Below are 19,277 nucleotides of genomic sequence, written 5' to 3'. Positions count from 1 at the left end.
TGTTTCATATAACAACAGAAATCCTTGTGGCAGCCTGCGCATCATCTCATCTGGTTTGCAGGTTCCTTCTAGATCTTCAGGGCTGGGCACTCTTCTTACCTGCTTCTGAGCTCAGTATGACTTTACAGCGATCTTTGTTATGTGCTGTCCAGCATTTTCAGGTGTTGGGTACAATCTGATTTTCTCACTATCTTTTATATTACGTGGCTTGGAGCAGAAGGATGAATGGGATTTTCAAAAATAATTCTCCCCACCTTCTCACTTGTTTTGAATCACCCCTCAAGGAACAAACATTTCCACTATTGATTTATATTCAGGAAGATGGATTTCAGATTCTGAAAGCAATTATCAGAGGAGAATTTTCAAAAACTATTTTGTTAAAGGCATTATCACTGGTATTAAATATTCAGTGTCTGAAGCACATTGAATATGACAATAGTCATTGAAATGTGAGATTTTGGTAAAATGTTAATCTTAATATTTTGCTGGGTTACTGCATATAAATTAGTCCTGTGATTTTTGCAGCCACACTCCCACATGCAGTTGTCATTTGATATTCATGATGGTTAGGTTTAGAGAATTTTGAACACTTAATTTCTTTTAATGCCCCAAAAGACAAAGTACAGAGAACAAAAAAAAATTGACATTGAAATGTATCAATTATGCTTTCTTTTTTGGAAAATGACACATTCTAAACCATACAGACCCTCACAACTCACAAGACTCAGTCTTACCGTAGCAGTACTCCAAACTACTGTGCACCAGACGATTAAAGGTCACTCATGAATAATCAGAAGCATGACTGCAGTGAGAGCTGATTAAAATAACACAAGCTGTGAGAATAAACAGATCTCAAAATCTCAGTGACTTCTCACAACCGAAGTTCTCAATCACATACAGTCCAGTCGAGGAAACAGGTTGCTGGCAGAGGGTCTCTGCTCCACATAGTCATTCAAGATCAGAGACTGAACGAGGCTGCAATAGTGACATAGGTGGGGTTGCCAGACTTAGCAAATAAAAATGCAAATCTCAGTTAACTGTGAATTTCAAATGAACAGTAATTTTTCATAGATTTTCCATGCAATATTTAAATTATACTTATACTAACAAATTATGTGGTTTATCTGCAGCTCTGATTTAACTGAGTGTCCTGTATTTTATCTTAACACGTGGCTTCGAAAGTTTCCCTGAATGTCACTATCCAGTCAAAAGATGAGGGATAAAGGGAGTAGAAAGTCATATGGTTTCAGTTGGAGGGGAGCAGGGAAGAGCTAGTTCAGGCCTAGAAGCAGCATTCTTTCCTTTTTTCCAAGTTCCATTGGCCAAACAGGGTGTCCTGGTCAAGCTTAAGAAAGTTTGGTTGGAAGTGATGTCTAACTGTGTGCCTAGAAGAGAAGGCAGATCTACTGATGAGGCCATTTCTGCCTCAGCAAAGGCCCATGACATATTACTCCACACTGAGTATGTGTGTGTGTGTGTGTGTGTGTGTGTGTGTGTGTTGTGTGTGTGTGTGTATAAATATATGTATAGATATATATACACATAGAGTTGCATGCTAAGGATACTACTATAAAGATTCTCTGAAGTCTTCCATTCATATGTGGATCATAAACAAATCTCAGAAAATTACCCTAGTGAATGCTGCTAACTTCAGGAACTTGACCAGGGTTCAAATGGTACAGGGCTGAGAAAAGCTATAAGTTGTTGAAAGATACAAAATCATATTTGAATATTGGTTTAAGCAAATATGAATACATGTTTAATATAATGGAAACATGTGTTAACCTATGTTTCCTAGATTAACACACATTAGAAAACAGTCTTCTTCTATGAAATCTTACTTATTTTGGAAATGAATCCATGGCTCACATATCCCTGTTTTTGTGGTGGGTTCTTATCAAGAAAATAGAAAAAAAAATTGGAAAGAAATAAACCCTGTTGTGAGTGTTTGCCATGAAAATCTGAGTCAAAAAAAGGTGACTGGAATATAACCCTTTCTGTTTAAGAAGCCACAGAGATTTCATTCTTCTCCTGGTCCTCCTCTTGGTCCTTTCTAGACTTTTGATAGTCATGACACAAGGAAATAGCACCGAAGTGACTGAATTCTTTCTTCGGGGATTTGGTGCCCAACACAAGTTTCGGTATGTCCTCTTCACTGGATTTTTGGTCATCTATGTGACCACCATGGCGGGTAATAGTGGAATGATCCTACTCGTCAAGACAGATTCCAGACTTCAGACACCCATGTACTTTTTCCTACAACATTTGGCTTTTGTTGATATCTGTTACAGTTCTGCTATCACTCCCAAGATGATGCAAAACTTCGTAGTAGAAAACAAATCAATATCATTCAAGGGCTGTGTCATGCAATTATTGGTTTATGCAACATTTGCAACAAGTGACTGTTACCTCCTGGCAGCTATGGCAGTGGACCGTTATGTGGCCATCTGTAACCCCCTTCGCTATCCCATGGTCATGTCCCGAAGAGTCTGCATCCAATTGGTAGCTGGTTCATATGTCATGGGCACAATAAATGCTTCTGTGCACACAGGGTTTACATTTTCAGTGTTCTTCTGCAAGGGCAACACCATCAATCACTTCTTCTGCGATGTTCCTCCAATCCTTGCCCTCTCATGCTCCAACATTGACATCAACATCATGCTACTTGTAGTCTTTGTGGGATTTAACTTGATGTTCACCGTGTCAGTCGTCATCTGTTCCTACACATATATCCTGGCTGCCATCCTCAAGATGTCTTCTACTGCAGGGAGGGAAAATGCCTTCTCCACGTGTTCCTCCCACATGACAGCAGTCACCATTTTCTATGGGACCCTCTCTTACATGTACTTACAGCCTCATTCTAAAAATTCCCAGGCGAACATGAAAGTAGCCTCTGTATTTTACAGCATTGTGATTCCCATGTTGAACCCCCTGATCTATAGTCTGAGAAATAAGGAGGTAAAAGAAGCTCTAAAAGTGATGGGGAAGAAATTCTTCTAGATTGGATCCCAAGGGTTAAAATTCAGCACACCAAAGTATGCAGTAGAGATGTTTGACCATATTTAATGTTTATGAAATAAGGAATGCGTTCACCTCTTAAACCAGTGATACCTTCTTCAGTAGATAGCTTAGTAGAATACAGGAAGTATAGCATTCAAGTGGAGAGTGTTTCTCTGATATTTGCTGGTACTACATTGGCCATAGTAAGTCACATGGACAACCCAGATTCAAAGACTTGGAGTAACTGATCTACCACTTAATGGAAGGACCTGAAACATCACATTGAAATGCTGTGGCTCTACTGAAAGAAAGGACTTGTGGCCATTTTTATAATCTACCACACCCTGTGCCTGCCTGGAAAAAAAATGTTTTTTTTTAGCTGACACCTTGATTAGGATATGATTTATATTGCCATAGGTGTATAGATCAGAAACAATTCAAATTTAATCTCTGTAAACACAGTGTAATTTGTATTTTGCTCACTATTGTAACCCCAGTGTCTATTAGTTCTGGAATATAATAAGTACTCATGAAATGCTTACTGAGACAGTGAACAGTGAATGCACCCAAAAAACCGACCATATCCACTACAATGAGGAATAATGCCAGTACAGCATAGTACAGCTAACTGTTTTGTAACATCCCATATTATGAGAGCTTTGGGGGTGCACCAGCTGTCTATAAGCCATTATGATAGAGGCTCAATTCTTCAACCAAAATTTGAGATCAAGGACTAGCAAAGATGGCTAACACTATAGAAAAATATTAGTCTATACCACGATGGAAAAAAATGTATATAGTATCACCATAAAAGTTTTGAACAAGAATGACCTGGGGAAGAGAATACTTACAAAAGCTGAAAGATGAACAATCTATTCACCTATCCCCGTGTGTACTCACTAGCTGTGGCAAAATATGCTTGTTTTTCTGTCCATTTCCATTCTCTCCTTATTTCTTCCTAAAAAGGACCCAGTGTTATGTGGAAGGAGATGCAGCCAGGTAAATAGATACTTCTCAGCGTTCACTGTAGCTAGAGTGGTACATGTCTTAATTTATGTTTCTAAGACATGGCCTTGAGTAAAGGGAATGTATGTGGGGGGTGTGTAGTGAAGAATTAATCTTACCTGAAGAAAGGTCGCTCTGTGCCTTCAGCTACTGGGAGGTGACCTCAAAGCCCCTGGAATGTCGTCCCTAATAGGAGTGTGTTTGTTTGCCTGGAGGCTTTGGCCACTGGAAAGTTCAACAGTGTGATTTATGGGATATGCCCTGTCTGTTCAAACCTCCAGAGGAACTGGGGACTAAGGGCATTGCCCTGAACCTCCAGGAGGGGTTGAGAACTAAAGATCATCCACATGAACAATGACAGAGAGCCCCAAAAGGAACAAACCAAAGGCTCAGGTGAGCCTCCTGAGGTGGCCCCACTCCGTGCGCATCACAGACACCCCAGCGGGCGATGCATCCCTGAGGGGGGTGGGGGCTTCAAGTTTGGAACCTCACAGACATTTCCCTCTGTGTATCTTTGTTTAGATGGTTATGATTTGTGTCTATTTGCTGTAATAAAATTGTAATTGTATGTGTAGTGCCTTCCAGATGTGTTAGTTCAGGTTCTATTACAAATTACATAGATTGAGTGGCTTCTGAACAACAGGAATTTATTTCTCACATTTCTGGAGATCAGGGTGTCAGCACGGTTGAGGTCTGGTGAGAGCCCCATTCTGGGTAGCAGACTGCCAGCCTCTCATTATGTCCTCACATGGTGGAGAAGAGCTGGAGAACTCTCTGGGGACTCTTTTCAGGGCATTAGTCCATTCTTGAGGCCTGAACCATCATGATTTAAATACTTTCCAAACCCCACCTCCTAATACCACCACACAGGGAGTTAGGATTTCAATAGATGAATTTGGTGGGGGGGAGATGCAAACATTGTCAATAATATTGAGTGGATTCCAGTAAATTATCAAACCTGAGGGTGATTGTGGAGACCCCTTATTTGCAGCCAGGTACAAATGCGAGCAGCTCTGATGACCCTTGACTTCTGACTAGTGTCTGAACTGACATCAGCCCTATGGGAACTGTTCCCACAGACTGTACCGTTTGTTAATCTCTCTGAAGGGGGCTATTCTAAGTGGCTCAGAGAGGAGCAGGAAGAGTGAGGTACAGAAGGACAAAAGCAAGGAAAGGGTGAATAACTAGCTGCCTTACACCCTGGGACCTGGACCTCAATCCCACAGGGGACTTTGGTAAACTACGTAGAATGTCCCCACAGCTGTCCCTCTGAAGGACAACAGCTGAAGACAGTAATTTGCTTCCCCTCCCCCATTGCTTGGTGGTCACCCAGCATCTTCCACAGCTTCTGAGATACTCCTGAGAAGCAGGGAGCAGAGGTGCCACAGGAAGCCTGCCCCGGGCAGCACAGACACAGCCGCACACACGGATGCACTGATACCCAGTAGCTGAGGGTCTGTGGTGCGGGACAGAGATTTCTGCTGCTCCGTGTAACACAGTTCACGCCAACGCAATGGAAGTAGAAGTCCACTAGATGTGGGCAAAGCTTTTCTCTTCCTGGTCAAGAGTGTGCATGTGGTTGTCACTCTGTCCTGGATCTTTACCTCCAGGACTCCTCTCACCTGCTTTGAAAGGGTGTGTGATGTCTGGCACCATAGCAGACATGATAGACAGTGAGGCAACCAGCATGTGGGAGAGACCAAGCACATCACAGAAGTGTGAGTCCTGACTTCCAGGCTGTTGCTATAAGTCCTTGTTTTTATAAAAGTAGCAGTCAAAGTAAGTTGGATTTTTATCTACTCACAGTGGAACACATTCTTAACTGAGACGCTAGTCCTGCAATAAGGAATACTGAATGTCAGTTCACCAGACTTTGGCAGTAAGTCTCCTAGAGACAAGAAGCTACAGGCTCATTGAATCTAGCTTTCACCTTTCATTGAATAAAGCTCTAACTCTAGCAGCAATATAGCCAAACACTCCTCAAACTCTTGTATTCCATAGATTGTTATCTGAAATATTCTGAAGTTATGAAGTGTCACAGGATGAATGGGTGTCTTTAGCCAGCGCTGATTTTTTTTTTAATATAAACATTACTAGACCAAAAAAAAGGAATCAAGAGTAAAATTTTACTTCAAATTTAAAAAATGATCAAAGTAGTAATATAAATAATTATTTAAGTAGTAGTAACTCAATTTGTTACATTAGGGACATAGGGACTTAAATTTAGATTAGCTTTGGATTTCTTTTTTCCAGATAGCTATGTTTGTTGCTGAACATCATGACAAGGTCAGTTTTCTAGACTTGAAGACAATTTTTAAACATCGTAAAAATTGCTCAACTTGATTCATGGCAAGAAAAAAATTTTAAAGGAGTTGTTCTATCAACAAAGCAACACACAAAAAGTCCCTGATGACAGTAACATGATTAAATGTATTTCTCTAGAGAAAACTTAAATGTTCTTCAGCTGAAAATAACTACTGAACATTGTTTATTCCAATTCTATTACAGCCCCTGGAAGCCCAGGTTCTCAAGGGAGCAAGTATTGATCCCTCAGGCTCCAGCTTTAAGCTCCCCAGTTAGAAGGAAGCACACAGAGAGCCTGGTGGCCATCAGCCTGTGCCAGTTGCAGAAGGAAAATCTGGATGCAGCCCCAGTGTAAGTAAAACAAAGCACAGCCTATTTTTCAAAATGAGCCATGTGTCCTCCCACTGTGTGCTGGAAACGGTGGAGCCAAGGGGTCAGAGACAAAGTTCTAGTAAGTTTCAGCCAAGACCAGGGGTAATCACTTCTCCCTGGTGACACAATGGAAATGGAGTGAGGGACCTGAATTGGGTTGAGTGGATGTGAATGAACAAATGATTGAAAGATTAGACAAACAAATGAATGAATGAACAGTATATGGCTTTAGTGTGTTATTTGCATATGTTATGACCAGTTTTGAGTCCCATTCGAAGCATGACCGTCAGCTGGGAAATTTACATAAATCACATCAGTGACTTGAGGTCACATCATTAAGAAGCAGATTTTACTTCTTTCCCTTTTTCTTCCTTCTTAAAACAATAAAGCTATTTCAAAATGAAAAGCTGATGAAGTTTACAAGTTTAAAGACCCTCTCTCCATTCCTGTGACAAAGGATAGCCATTAAAAGTTTGGTGTGAATCCTTCTAGAGCTTTTTCATTTATAAATAAAGAAAATGAGAAAAAGAGAGAATGGAGATTTTTTTTTCAAGTTTATTTTAAGAGGGCCCACACTGCATATAATTCTGCAACTTGCTCTGTTATCTGGCAATACGGTATGAGCACCTTTCCCTAAGAGTGTTTATTCCTCATGTGTATTGATTGATAATACGAATCTACTCTGACTTATTTAACTATATTTCCAAACTTTTGCCATTGTAATCAGTGTCGCAATGAGCACTATTATCTTCTAAGTGATTCTGTGTAGAACTGAGGCTGAGGGGGTGACGTCATTTGTCTCTATGAAGTAGTGGGATCAGAATTCAAACCCAGGAGCTTTCTGCTGCACAATGCTGAATGTAAGTGAAGCTTTGGAGTCTCCAGGATTCAGTACAGATTAAGCCTGTTCAAAATACTTGTGTTCTTGTCTTGTGTGTGTGTGTGCGTGCATGTGTGTTGTGTTGTGTCCTTTGTACTGGTTTTTGCATAACTCTTGAAAAATGTCATGTCATACATTTTACTCTAATTCAAAAGGATTAAATTAATATGGTAAATGTCATTATCTCATCAAGATTCTAGTTTAAGTGGACACACGACCAATGCTAGCTTCCTCTGACAAGTGCTTCCACACACTGGATGGGAGCCTCCTTGAAAGGGTTGCAGTTAAGCTGTTTTACAATAAATTTACCTCAAGAGGCAGCTCACACACACTTACTGGCCTTTAGCTGTCACTAAATGTCAAAAGAGGAGAATTGTTTCTTGTTCTGGCACCGCAGAGTTACCCCACTCTGTTTATTTCTCAAGATGTTTGAGAGAACCAGATTGCCCACATCCCCACAGGTGGGTTTGCTATACTCCCCACCTCTAAAGGCACCTTCTTACCCCAAACTCACACTCCCGTCCATTGAGCTACAGCCCTGCCCAGAGTTACCCACATCGGAGTGAGGAGCCCTCTACTGAGGTGTGGGGGTGGGGTTTGTCTTTGTGACAAAATATTTAAGATGCATAAAAATATATTTAAAATAAGGTAGCAACCATTGATGTACCAACATGTAAGTTCCCCAACTTCCTTTTCAGTACCCAGCATTCCGTGTAAGAAATGTGTCCACATGGATGTTGTGGCACCAGTTCACTGAATTCTCACTGATTTATTAATAGTTCTTATTTTTTTCTATATTCGAGCACACTGCTAGGAGTATTCTTCTGTGTATATATTTATATGTACCTGTATTCATAGATACCCTTACGTGTGTGTGTCTGTGTAGCCTGTAAATTTATCTAGAATATGTACCTATAGTTGAAATTCTGGATCAAAAGAAGGTGTATATTTAATTTTATTAATATTTCCAAGTATGTCTCCAACATGACCATTCTAATTTACCTTCTGGCCAGAAATACGTGAGTGTACATTCTAACCTAAACTTTGCATTTTAGACTGAGGACTATAGAATAGTATTTCAATGTGATATTAATATAATTAATAATAATTATCTGATAACTGATGAGCTGTGCGTATATCCATATTTCTATTGGCCATTTAAGTCTCTCCTATAATGATCCTGATTATACGTTTTGTGAATTTTTCACGTGGGGCAGTTTACAGAAATTACTTAAATGTACTGGATACTAATTCTTTGACCTTTATATGTGTTTCAAATAAATTTACCTGAGTAAAATTTTAGTCATTACCAGGTCTCTTCTCTTTCATAATATTGGTGTTTTTAAGTTAGATATCGTTGAATTTTCTGTGTTTTATGTTTTATGCACTCAAGTCTTATTTAGATTTTTTACTGCGTAGTTAGGAGGAAGGTAGTCTGCTGTGTTTCACTCTCACAGCTTCACAACTTAAGTCTTTAATCCATTTGGAATTGATACAACGAGAAGTAGAAACACAGTGTAAGTCATTCATGTGTATAAACACTTAAGCGCCACGGTTTATGGGGCCATTTGCATTGTTGCCCGTGCCGCTGTTCTCATGCTTCAAGCTTCAGTGCCTTGTGGGCCTGTTTCTGGGCTTTCTCACAGTTCCATTGACCTGCTTGTCTCTCCTCACACCAGTGCCACACTGTCTCTATTATTGTAGCTTTATATTAAGTTCTGATTTCTGATAGGGCAAATCCCTCCCTTTTATCCATTGAAATTCTCTTAGCTATGTTTAGCTCTTTTCTCTTCCATATAAGTTTTATAAGCTTGTGAAGGTGAACATGAAATTCTCTCAAGCATTTCGCTGAAATTGCACTGAATTTGTAAACTAATATGAGGGGAAACATCACGTTGGTACAACTTGGTCATGACTGCTGCTGGAGAATACTTTGTCCCTGTTCCTGATGTTTCTCTCCTGCAAAAGGAGCTCAATCTGTGTAATCATGGCCACCCTGTCCCCATTTTATTCACTGCGTTCCTAGAAAGGTGGAGGGGCTTATCTGATTGTTAAATCTGAGAACAACCTGGCGCGCCCTGCTCTGCCCTCACCCTCAGGAGCAGCCAGGCTTCTGAAGCCCACGGGCCCCTGCATTTCAGAGGTGCTTCCCCACAGTGTGCAAGAGGGCTGCCCGCGTCACTGCCACCAAGACTGGGTGGATAAGCCTGTCTGCTTACGGTGTTCATTGGGAGCAAGCAACTTGACTAATAAAATTGAAGTCTTCCCCCAGGTGTCTGAAGGTGATATAATGGTCTCCATATATATACACTATCTTTTATTTCTCAACTTGTTCAAACCCTCGAAAAAGAAAAAAATAGCCATTCACTCAGAGCCTCTTTGAGATCCTAGCAATTGTTTGTTTATGAATGGATGGATTTGATTGTTGAATATGTATTTATTAAACACTGTTTGCATCTATTTTTACAAGTGAAAAGGTTCTAATATTCTTTTCTCAAACTTTAATTAGGTATCAAGGTTACATTAGGTTCATGAAATGTGGAGTGTTTTCTTTTGTGACTTACAGGAAAAGATTGTTTGATATTAGAATTATTTGTTCCAAAAACGTTTGGTAAAAAGTTCCTATACCATAATTGTGTCTAGAGTGTGTGTGTAAATTTTTAAATAAAGTCAAGTCAGTTAATGGTTTAAAAATCTTTAAATATTTTGCACATATACACACAGAGACACACACAGTGACTACTATCACTCTCCTGTTGCCTGCTTTTTTAAATAAATATTAAGAAAGTGCAAGTAAAATTTATTAAATTATACATATGATATAAATGCCATGATGCCACAGATACCATGTGCCAGTAACCTAAAATGGAAAAAAAAAAAAAACCTTTTACTATTGCTTTTTACTATCTTGGGGAAATGAACTAGGGAATGAAATTTACTTCTCAAAAGAACAAAACATACATCAAAAAAAATGATAGTTATTATTTTAATTTAAGGATTACTGTTCTATGAAGGATGGTGTAGGCAAAATTAAAAGGTGATAAAATGTGAGGGAAATCTGTTAAGTCAAAAACTGACAAGGAATTCAAATCTTGGATAAACAAAGAATGTCTAAAATCAAGTCAATACAAACGTCTACAAAAAATATAAACTGGCAGTTTACCAAAAAAAAAATTAGAATCCCAAAATTCTAAGAACATTAGACAGTGATCCAATTTACTTGTCATTAAATGGAAAGAAAACAAATAGAAAGTATATAACACATTACACTTGTTTTTCCTGGCGAAAAAAGATTAGGAAAATACCAGTGTTCACTGGAAAGTGACAACATGGAAACCCCCACGCACAAATTGTAGGGATGTAGATGGTGTATGCATTATGAAGAGTGATCTGGAAAAAACGTGGTCAAGTTAAATGTGTGCACACCCCCAGACTCAAAAATGTTCTCCCAGGAATATACCCTAGAAAAATTTCACACTGAGTTCTTTGTAGTGGGAAAAAGTTGTAGGCAATCTGCTACCCATCACTAGGGAAGCTCATAGGTGCTTATGTTGGATGGACACGTAGAGCAGCGCTACTCAGTGTGTGGTCCATGGACCAGCACCTGTGCTTAGATTCTGCTTCTGCTCTATGATGAGATAACCACTGAAAGTGAGATCAGTCATTTAAACTATCACAGAATTTTGACAATGCTGAGACCTTTTTATTGCATTTTATAAAAATACAGGGCCTCAACAGATTGGAAATTTTACAAAGAAAATTATCCTTTACCGTAATACCTTGATAAACACTTCCATAAAGGATTCTACAACTCCATGAGACCATCGTGGCAGAGAAGAGTTACTAAGGAAGGCGAAAGGATAAAATGAAAATATGGAGATAATTGTGAGCAAGATCATTTAGAAATCTATGGATATGTGAAGATTTCAAATATAATGCTTAGTATTTAAGCAAGTTGGGTTTCTAATTAAAATATAGTGAGCATAAAAGAAAGCATACTTAAATGTCTATGTATATTTCATTTGTTGCTGAATTGATAGATTTATGAAATACCAATCACTCTGCACCCTGAAAAACATAGATACCAAACCATGACAACTTCCCTCAACTGGAAATGAAAATATCTGAGTCAGGTGTCAAGGTTCAGTCTTTAAAATCTGAGTTAATTATGTCACAGAAAATATTCTCTGACCCCACTATGAGATTAGATGTTATACCATTTTCAATTCCAGAATTAGGTAGATGATCATGATGGTCTTAGCTTTCTCTGCTCTTCTTTCTTTGTGCCTTTTCAGCTAATATTTCATCTTTGCCAGCCATGGAACAAAACAATGGCACCAAAGTGACTGAATTCATTCTCCTGGGATTTGCTGGTCAACACAAGTCTTGGCATGTCCTCTTCATAGTATTTCTAGTGATCTATGTGCTCACCCTAGTGGGTAACATTGGCACGCTCCTACTCATCAAGATTGAGTCTTCCCTTCACACCCCCATGTACTTTTTCCTCCAAAACTTGGCTTTTGTTGATCTCTGTTATGCATCTGCTATCACTCCCAAGATGTTGCAGAATTTGATGAGCAAAATAGATTCCATCTCATTCGTAGGATGTATAGTGCAACTCCTTGTCTATGGTACTTTTGTAACAAGTGACTGCTTCATCCTGGCTGCTATGGCGGTGGACCATTACGTGGCCATCTGTAACCCCCTCCACTATGCAACAGTCAAGTCCCAGAGAGTCTGCGTTCAGCTCTTAGTTGTCTCATACTTCATGGGTTTCCTAAATGCTTCTGTAAACAAGTTTTACTTTCTCACTGAACTTTTGCAAATCCAATAAAATTAACCACTTTTTCTGTGATGCACCCCCAATTCTTGCCCTCTCCTGCTCCAATGTTTCCTTCAATGCCATTTTACTAGCAGCCTTTGTGGGATTTAACTTGACATTCACTCTCTGGTCATCATCTTTTCCTACATATTTATCCTGGCTGCCATCCTGAAGATCTCTTCTGCTGCAGGGAAGAAAAAAGCCTTCTCCACGTGTGCCTCCCATCTGACAGTGGTCACCATTTTCTATGGGACGCTCTCTTACATGTATCTGCACCATAGTACCATAGAGTCTCAGAGCAAGAAAAAATGGCTTCTGTGTTTTATGGTGTTATGATCCCCATGTTAAACCCCCTCATCTACAGCCTGAGAAACCAAGACGTGAGAGAAGCCCTGAAAGGGGTTGGAAAGAAGTGCTTCTAGTTTGAACATCAGTTACTAAGTCAGTGCAGTTCAACAAGCAAACCAACAGTTTTCTCTTATTTCCCAACAGCAGAAGGGATGGCAAGTATCTGTGGGTTACAAAGGCATTCCTTAATTATATCAGTAGATCTGAAATGTAATGAAAACATCTTAAATGAGTAAATAAGTTTCTAATTCATGTGTTTCTTAAGGAGAAAGCATATGAAAAGGTCTTTGATATTGCTTTTGTACATTTTGAGGAGCCTTTTTCTTCAAATACCTGCCCTTAAACAAGAAAAGAAAAATACAGAGAAGTGTATAAAAACTGTTGTAAAGTACCCATAACAAGTATAACATGAATGCTCACCAGGACAAAAACCTTTTCTGATTTCCCTTGACAGATGCTGTTACTCTTACTGTGACTCTATAGCTACATTATTTTAATTTTATAAAGAATAAGTCAAAGAGCCAGTTTTTGGAGCAAATATGCGGAAAGAGGGAAAAAACACTAGAGCGAATTGCTACATAGACATTATGGAGCAATATCCCTCTTTTCTATACATGGTCTGTAACCAACTAGGAAATTGACACAGGAATTAGGCAAATATGGATCATAGCAACTTACTTTGGTAAAATTTTATTTTACATGAAAGTTGAATCTCCAGCCAGACGTAATGCAGGGTTTGGTGCTACAGAACAGACTCATTTACCCAGAATTGGCATCTTATTTCCCTCAGTCTCCAAGGATGTGGAGAGATGGAGGAATCCAGGTGAAACTTGAGAAGTCATACTTAGGCTTGGGCATGAGTGTTCCATCCACTCGGGAAAAGACAGAATCAAGCGCACACCCATCCTATTGCCAGGCGTCTGAACAAAAAGATATCACATGTTGTAGTTCTCTCAATCTCATTAATCTGGTAAAACCACAGTATGTTGCTACTGAGAGGATTGAGAAGATGAGAGTTTACTGCCTTTTTCAGCATTTCCAGAAGTTCCAAATTGTGGGTGGAATTATGAGCACAGAAGTGCTGTGAAATGGATCCAATCATAACGCGAACAATATCAAAAGAAACCAGACGGTACCAGCCCATGTAGCAGAGTGCACTTTTCTGCACTCTGGAAGAGACTCGCAACATTCGGAAGCTCTGATCCTACTCCAGGTTGCCTGGGACCTGCCCAGATCTTCCTTTGCAGAGAGAAACTGTACTTTCACTTGGAATGTAAGCAGATCCTCTTCAGAGAAGGAAGGAAAGGTCTTTATCTTCACTACCCAAAACCGTCTCTGGAGACAGAGACAACTCTAACTTTTTCCCTTCTGATGTGTCTCCTTTTACAAACATCCTTAAACGTATTGGCTGTAAATGCTTTGTATAGAGGAACTGGACTGTGCAGACATATTCTTGGAAAAATCTGTAAATTAAATAATATTGTCTTAATATTCATTAAGTAAAAAACAGGAAATACACTGATGAAAGAGACATGTTACTGTAATAGTAAATGTCAATTTACCTCTTGCAGTTCATGGTAGATCAAACTGAGAAAAATAATTTTAATAAAATGACAGAAGAGTTATTTGACATAATTAATGAGAGTAAATACCATATACAGAAACTCTATATTGGTGAAGCCTACCAATGAAACTCACTTGGAGTCAAAATTTAGACTTATTTTGCTTCTGCAACTCACTCCCCAGAAGCTGTGGATACATCAGTAAGAGGAAGGGGAGAGGGCTTTTTGCAGTGTATGGGCTTTGCTGATGTTTCCGAGTATGGATTAGGGAAGTGGATACTCTCTCTAGATTTGGAAACTATCAAAAAGCAGGAGAAGAACAACAACTGGGTATCTCGGTAAGCACTGCTCAAGAAGCAGAAGGAGGAAAGTAGTAACAGTATGTCACTGGTGAGAAGGTAGCAGTCACTTAGAAGTGGGAGTTGTTAGTCTTTTTACAGTTGCCTTGTGGACTTGGGAGGTCCAGTTAGACCCGCAGCTTCTGGTCGGCTTTCTGTGACTCCTGGCACTGTGTTAGACACATCACTGTCTGATTACTGGCAGAACTGATTTTCATCTTCATAGTAGCTTGAAACCAGGAAACCATCCTTATTTGTTCCTTCTACTCTCTTTCTTTTTCTTTCTTTCCTTCCTTCCTCCTTCCATCCCTTCGTTCCTTTTTTCCTTCCTTCTTTCCTTTTTATGTGCCCATAGAAGAATTGCAGCAATACAATAAACTCCAAAAATCAGAAATACATGGAAAATATTCTGTGATCCAATGACTTAGAACTAGAATTTAACAGTAAAACTTCAAGGTGAAAAACAACTAAAATTCTACCACTTTAAACTGAAACTCTCATTTAAACAACCCTTTGGTTGAAGATGAAATAAAAACAAAATTGACAAATACATATAATATAATATTTTATCAACTATCACGTAAAATTCTATAAACTACAGGGGTGTCCAAATAAAATTTTATAACTCCGTAAGTAATTGTGTTAATAAATAGGAAATAATAATAAATTAAATGAGTATACATTTCAAGGCATAAGAAAATAAGATTAAGGAAAGAAGAAAAGTAATAATTATTTTAATTGATATTAAAAACCACATAAGTGTTAGAAATAATAAATCTAAGGATTCATTTTCTGAAGTTAAAAGTAACAATAAAATGGATAAATGATATGCTAATTTATCAAAAAATAATACTAAGAAACAAAGAAAACCTTTAAAAATAAGAGAAGAATACTTAGCTGAGCAATATCTAAATGTATTAGAGAACCTGATGGAAAGGATGTCTTTTTACTAAGAGAATACTGATGGCAAAAAGTTATTACAGAAGAGATCAAAGAACAGTTAACATGGAAAGAATAAGTAATGAAAGGGCAGCCTTCTCCCCAAAAAAAGCACCAAGCCCTTTTGGAGGAACAAAAAGCCTAGAACGGTCAAACATTGTTTAAATGAAGACCACAGCTGGAGGGCCTATGCGGCCTCTTTTCAGGTCTAGCTTAAAGATGTGGTATATAGACCAGCATTATAGTAACATAAGAAAGACACATTGAACAATGGAACAGAGTTTTAAAAAAAAGCTCAACAAACATATGATAAGCTGATTGTCAAAAAAAGTACTAACCAATTCCATTACGAAATTACTGTCTTTTCAAAAACAATGGTCTTGAAAATAACTCTATGTTCTTCCTACCACTTCTGCAGTTTCTGAATTAGTCGATTCAACCAACCATGGATCAAAAATATTGCACCCATATGGTGGCTCCCTGGAAGACCCCCCTGTCATTATTTGACCTAACTCAAAACTCTCATGTAATGCAAAGAGATTTTTTCCCAAGCAAACTTGTTTAAATATATATATATATGAGGTCATGCTGTAACATTGCAGCTGCCTAAAGATATAGATAAGTGTTGAGCCAAACAATAGGCAAACCAGAAGCTTAAAAATAAAAGCTGGAGAATGAAACTTTCACAAGGATATTGAAAACTTCCAATATATTCCTAAGAACTACAAGACTATGACCATCTGTAGTACTGTGAGCTTGCGCCGGGCTATGTTCATGTTCATGAAAAGACCTAAGAAGATCTTAAACACTCAGTCTGGCTAACCCTGAGGCTGACACTCAAGCAGCAAGTGAAGGCAAATGTGGCATTATAAACTACCTTTACTGAGGATTAAATGCATAACCCAACATATACTCAGAGCTCATTGGCAAAGACTGGGAGATTTATGGGTTTCAGGCATTTAAATAAATCTCCTTCCAATCACTAGCTGACCACAAAGTAATTAAGCAGACACTTCAATGACCACACATGAAAAGGAATACAATCTTTACGGGATTCATTCAGACAAGTCACTAAACACAAACATTAACAAGAAAAATAAGCAACAAAAATAAATGCTGGGGAGAAAGATAATCTGATTTCCAGAATTTCTACATTGTTTATCATTATAAAATACTTATTTTTCAATACAAATAGTGAGAAAAGAGAAGAATGAAGAAAATAAGACTCTCACATGGCAAAATGGCCAATGAATGGAAACTGTCCCAGAGAAACCTCATATTTTAGATTTACTAGACAAAGATTTTAAATCAGCTATTTTAAATATGTTCAAAGAACTAAAAAAAAACACTTATAAAGAACTAAAGAGAAATATGAGAATAATGTTTCATGAAAAAGAATATCATTAAAATATATAAAATTTTTAAATAACTATTCTGGAGTTAACAAGTAAAATTATTGAAGTGAAAAATTTACTGGAGTGGCTCACCAGCAGATCTGAACAGGCAGAGGAAATAATCAGTTTACCTGAAGCTAGGTTAATTGAGATTATCCAGTCTGAAAATGGAAATGAAAAAGAATGAAGAAAAATAAGCAGATTCTGAAACATCTGTAGAACACCATCGAGAATACCAATATACGGTAACGGAAGTCCCAGAAGGAGAGGTAAGAAAGAGACATAAAATCTACTTTAAGATTTATTGGCTGAAAACTTCCCAAATATGGAAAATATTCATCTACACAGCCAAGAAGCTCAATGGACTCCAAGTAGAATAAGAGAAAAGAGATACATACCCAGATGATAGTCATTCTGTCAAAATTCAAAGATAGAATCTTGAAAGCAGTGAGAACTGATTGATCATATAAAAGGATTCTCAGTAAGATTACTAGCTAATTTCTCTTCAGAAAGCATGGAGGCATATGGATGGACCTTCAGAAGGGTATGATGCTGAATATATAAGCCAGACAGAAAAGACAAATATAGTATGTTCTCACTTATATGTGGATCTGAAACAAAAACAAAACAAAAAACAACCAAAAAAACACCAAGCTCTTAGGTACAGAGAACAGAACAGATTGGTGGTTGCCAGAGGCAGGGGGTGGAGGGTGAATGAAATGGGTGAAGGGGGACAAAAAGTACAAACTTACAGTTATAAAATAAATAAATAATGGGAATATAATTTATAGCACCACGACTATAGTTAATACTGTATTGCATAGTCAAAAGTTGTTACAAGAGTAAATCTTTACTCATCACAAGAAAAAAAATCTGTAACTATGTATGGTAATGATGTTAACTAGATTTATTATGGTGATCATTTTGCCTTGTAAACAAATCATTGTGCTGTACACCTGAAACTAATATAAAGTTATATGTCACTTATAATTAATTAAAACCATCAATAGGACATTTTGGCTAACACAAATTATATGATTGTGTTAAGATAATAACAGTAACTTTATATATATTCAATGTAATTATAATGAAAATTCTAGTCAAAATACCTTGGAATTTAAGATTGAGCTTTTCAGATGTAGGTAAAAATACCTATTAGAAATTATATCTTTTTCAGGGCTAAAGATATGAATAGTTCAGACTTGGTTAGAAATACACATGTTACATATTTAAGGTTAATGAGTAAAATAATATAACTTTAGATTGTAAATCAATTAGTCAATCAATCAATCAATACTTAACCTTAAGGGCAGTTTTAAAGTGTATTTTAAAAACTTTAAAGTGAATAAGGCCTTAATAAATATAACAAAAAAATTGAAAATAACTTTGCTGCATAAAAATCAAAGTTTTTTGCATGTAAAATATAAAATTAGCAATGTAAAATGATTAATATTAAGAAATACATGTTTGCAAATTTTATAAGGAAGTAAGGGTTCTTGACTCAAAACATCAGTATAAAAGCAAAATATTTTTAAGAGGGCAACATATATAAACATAATTCACAGAAAATGAAATACTAATGGTTCTCAGACATGGAAAAAGATATTCAATCTGGTTTACAGGAGAAAACAGCAAATAAGACTAAAATATACTGTTTTTATGTATGAGACTGTTATCAGCATTGTATTAGAGAATATTTGCAGAAATAGTCACTCTAGACTTGCTAGAAATGATTTAAATTGACAGAGCCTACTTCTGAAGGACAGTTGGGCAATATCTATCAAAACGTACAGTGTTTTACACTCTTTGACCTGGAGTTTATCCTTCTAAATATCCTTTAATCCCACACTTATGCTCGTTAATATATTTATTATAACTTTTTTTAGTAAAAATTGGAAGCCATCTAAATATGTACCAATAGAGAAGAGAGTTTAATTAAACATATTAAGCAATGCAGCTGTTCAATAAAATACTATACAGCCAATAAAGAGTGAGATTTCTTTTTCCATGTAGATCACCTAAGAATATTAAGTGAAATGCAAGTTGCAGAACTATGTGGGTGATACACTGTCATTTTTATTGATGAGGAAGAAAGAATATAATGTTAGTATGTTTTCAAAAGCAATGCAAGGCTAATATAGAAGAATACAGAAATTGTAACAATGACGATATCCAGGGAGGGAAACTAGAGATTGAGAATCAAGGGATAGGCAGCTTGTTTTTCACTCTGTGCACTTTGGTACATCTGGATTTTTAACCATGTGGATGATTGGCTATACACCTCCCCACAAAAAGGAAGGCAAGAAGCCAGAA

General features: G+C 37.6%; 1 protein-coding gene and 1 pseudogene across 1 annotated transcript; both read left to right on the top strand.

Moving 5' to 3' along the window:
- Positions 1 to 2,070: 2,070 nt before the first annotated feature.
- LOC116155219 (putative olfactory receptor 5AK3) lies at positions 2,071 to 3,006 on the top strand. Its single transcript, XM_064491825.1, has one exon. It carries the CDS (start codon positions 2,071 to 2,073, stop codon positions 2,998 to 3,000), a length of 930 nt encoding a protein of 309 aa, XP_064347895.1. The 3' UTR covers positions 3,001 to 3,006.
- Positions 3,007 to 11,879: 8,873 nt separating this feature from the next.
- LOC105102347 (olfactory receptor 5AK2-like) lies at positions 11,880 to 12,805 on the top strand (annotated as a pseudogene).
- Positions 12,806 to 19,277: the final 6,472 nt, after the last annotated feature.

Source organism: Camelus dromedarius, chromosome 12 (genome assembly GCF_036321535.1).
Source record: "Camelus dromedarius isolate mCamDro1 chromosome 12, mCamDro1.pat, whole genome shotgun sequence".
Taxonomy (NCBI): domain Eukaryota; kingdom Metazoa; phylum Chordata; class Mammalia; order Artiodactyla; family Camelidae; genus Camelus; species Camelus dromedarius.
Note: the sequence above shows the minus strand (reverse complement) of the source record. Positions and strands in the feature narration are given on the sequence as shown.